Raw genomic sequence first — 1,791 nt, forward strand, 5'->3', positions numbered from 1 at the left:
ATGACAAACTTAGTATTAGGAATAACACATTTCACATACACAATTCAGTCCTTGAACTATGCGAATTGTATGATGGTTAGTTGCATTATGTACCGTTATATGTAGTATATTCATGACATTCCTGCTTTCATTTATAGGTCCATTGTGGAGGAACCCCCCCAGGAGCAGGCCGCCACGGCTGATGATGAACCACAGTTTCAAATTCTCGATGCGGTTTTTCAACGTTGGAAACGCAAATTAGTGAACAACGGTTACTCGTATACCGTTAAGGTATTTCATGCATACTCCGACTTAAAGTATTCTATAGACACGTGACTATGCGAATATGTGGATCTGTAAACTTATGTTTATATTTGTGTTCGATAGGGATGTGGAAGGGCTCCGTCAAGTGTATCCTGGCCTGCCAATCAAGGGGTGCTGCTTCCACTTGAGCCAGGCTGTCTGGAGGAAGGTGCAGGAGCTCGGTCTGGCGCAGCAATACATTAATGACGACGGCACCTGCAAGTTCATCAAGAAGGTCTTCACCCTCCCGTTCCTTCCTTCAGAGCACGTGGAAGCAGCCTTCGACGGTCTTAGAAGAGGAACACAAGTTCAAGGACTGGTGACCCTCATGGACTATGTGGACCGCACCTGGATGAGGAGCAGCGTGTGGTCTGTGAACGTGTGGTCAGTCTTCAACCAGAGTGTGAGGACCAACAACGATGTGGAGGGCTGGCATCACCGACTGAACCACCGTGCCCTTGGAACAGCCCCTCCCTTCTACAAGCTGGTTCCCATGCTCCACACTGAAGCCATGCTGGTTCCTCTGACATGCCGGTTCGTCTCAGAGAGGAAGATGTGACAGTGACAGAGGAAGGCTTTCAGGAATCTGCAGGGGAAAATATTCGAACTGACGTTACACAGATGGTGAAGTGTCCACTTCGAGATTCCTGTCTGCCTGTGGAAAGCTGTACGCCCCTGTTGCACACTGACTTTTATCTTTTGTTGGACATTTTATTTCTATGTTCTTTTGGTGATTGGTGTTTTATTTCTTTATTATAACTATTTATGTATATGTGTTCTGTTGGTATGTGCGTATGTGCGTATGTATTTAATGTAATAAATGTGGGAATTTGGCAAATGATGTCTTTTGCGTTATTTCTATAGTACAATACTTCTAGAAACCCATCCGACACTACGATATGCGCCTACGACATACACAATTGACATTCTTAATGGTGACCATATAGTTAGCGGTATCTATCAGTATAATGCATTATTATTACTATAGTACAATACTTCGACATTACAACATGGCCAACTATCATACTTAACACGCATATAATGTGTCACAGCATGCCCCGTCTATCAGTCTAATAACTCGGCCAACTCGGCCCTGTGGCCGAGATGTCTGGGCCGAGTTGTCTCCCGGTCCGAGTTGTCTGGTCCCCGTTCGGACAATAGTGCATACCCTGCTAAAGTGCATTTAAAATTAAGTAAAATTTGCATACCAACAAATTCAGCTTTCTTGACAACATCTGTGATTGATGGCAAATAACTTTCAAAGTTAGATTTAATGACTTCACACATTATTTTAATAACAATTCGTTTACTGTAAACTATAAGTTACATATTTGTTCTGCGTGATCACGCAACGAAATTACTTAGTTCGTAGAGATTAGAGTAATGTCCCTTCGTTGTATTTTTCTCTTTCAAAAGAGGGCGCTTTTTCATTTGTAAAATAATTGTCGATTGGCTGAGCTCTGAACGACAAGCTAATCATATTATAGTTTACAACGAACGACGATCTTG

At 42.8% G+C, this 1,791-nt stretch overlaps 1 protein-coding gene across 1 annotated transcript in view; it reads right to left on the minus strand.

The window, feature by feature from the left end:
• The window catches only part of LOC121368002 (poly(A)-specific ribonuclease PNLDC1-like), a 36,025-nt gene extending 34,388 nt beyond the window's left edge, over window positions 1–1,637 (minus strand). The window contains exon 1 of the mRNA XM_041492497.1: window positions 1,491–1,637. Within this exon, the coding sequence (XP_041348431.1) occupies window positions 1,491–1,569 (79 nt within the window). The 5' untranslated portion in view covers window positions 1,570–1,637. The remainder of the gene's footprint in view (window positions 1–1,490) is intronic.
• Between the last annotated feature and the right edge of the window lie 154 nt (window positions 1,638–1,791).

This window comes from Gigantopelta aegis, chromosome 3 (assembly GCF_016097555.1).
Source record: "Gigantopelta aegis isolate Gae_Host chromosome 3, Gae_host_genome, whole genome shotgun sequence".
Lineage (NCBI taxonomy): Eukaryota > Metazoa > Mollusca > Gastropoda > Neomphalida > Peltospiridae > Gigantopelta > Gigantopelta aegis.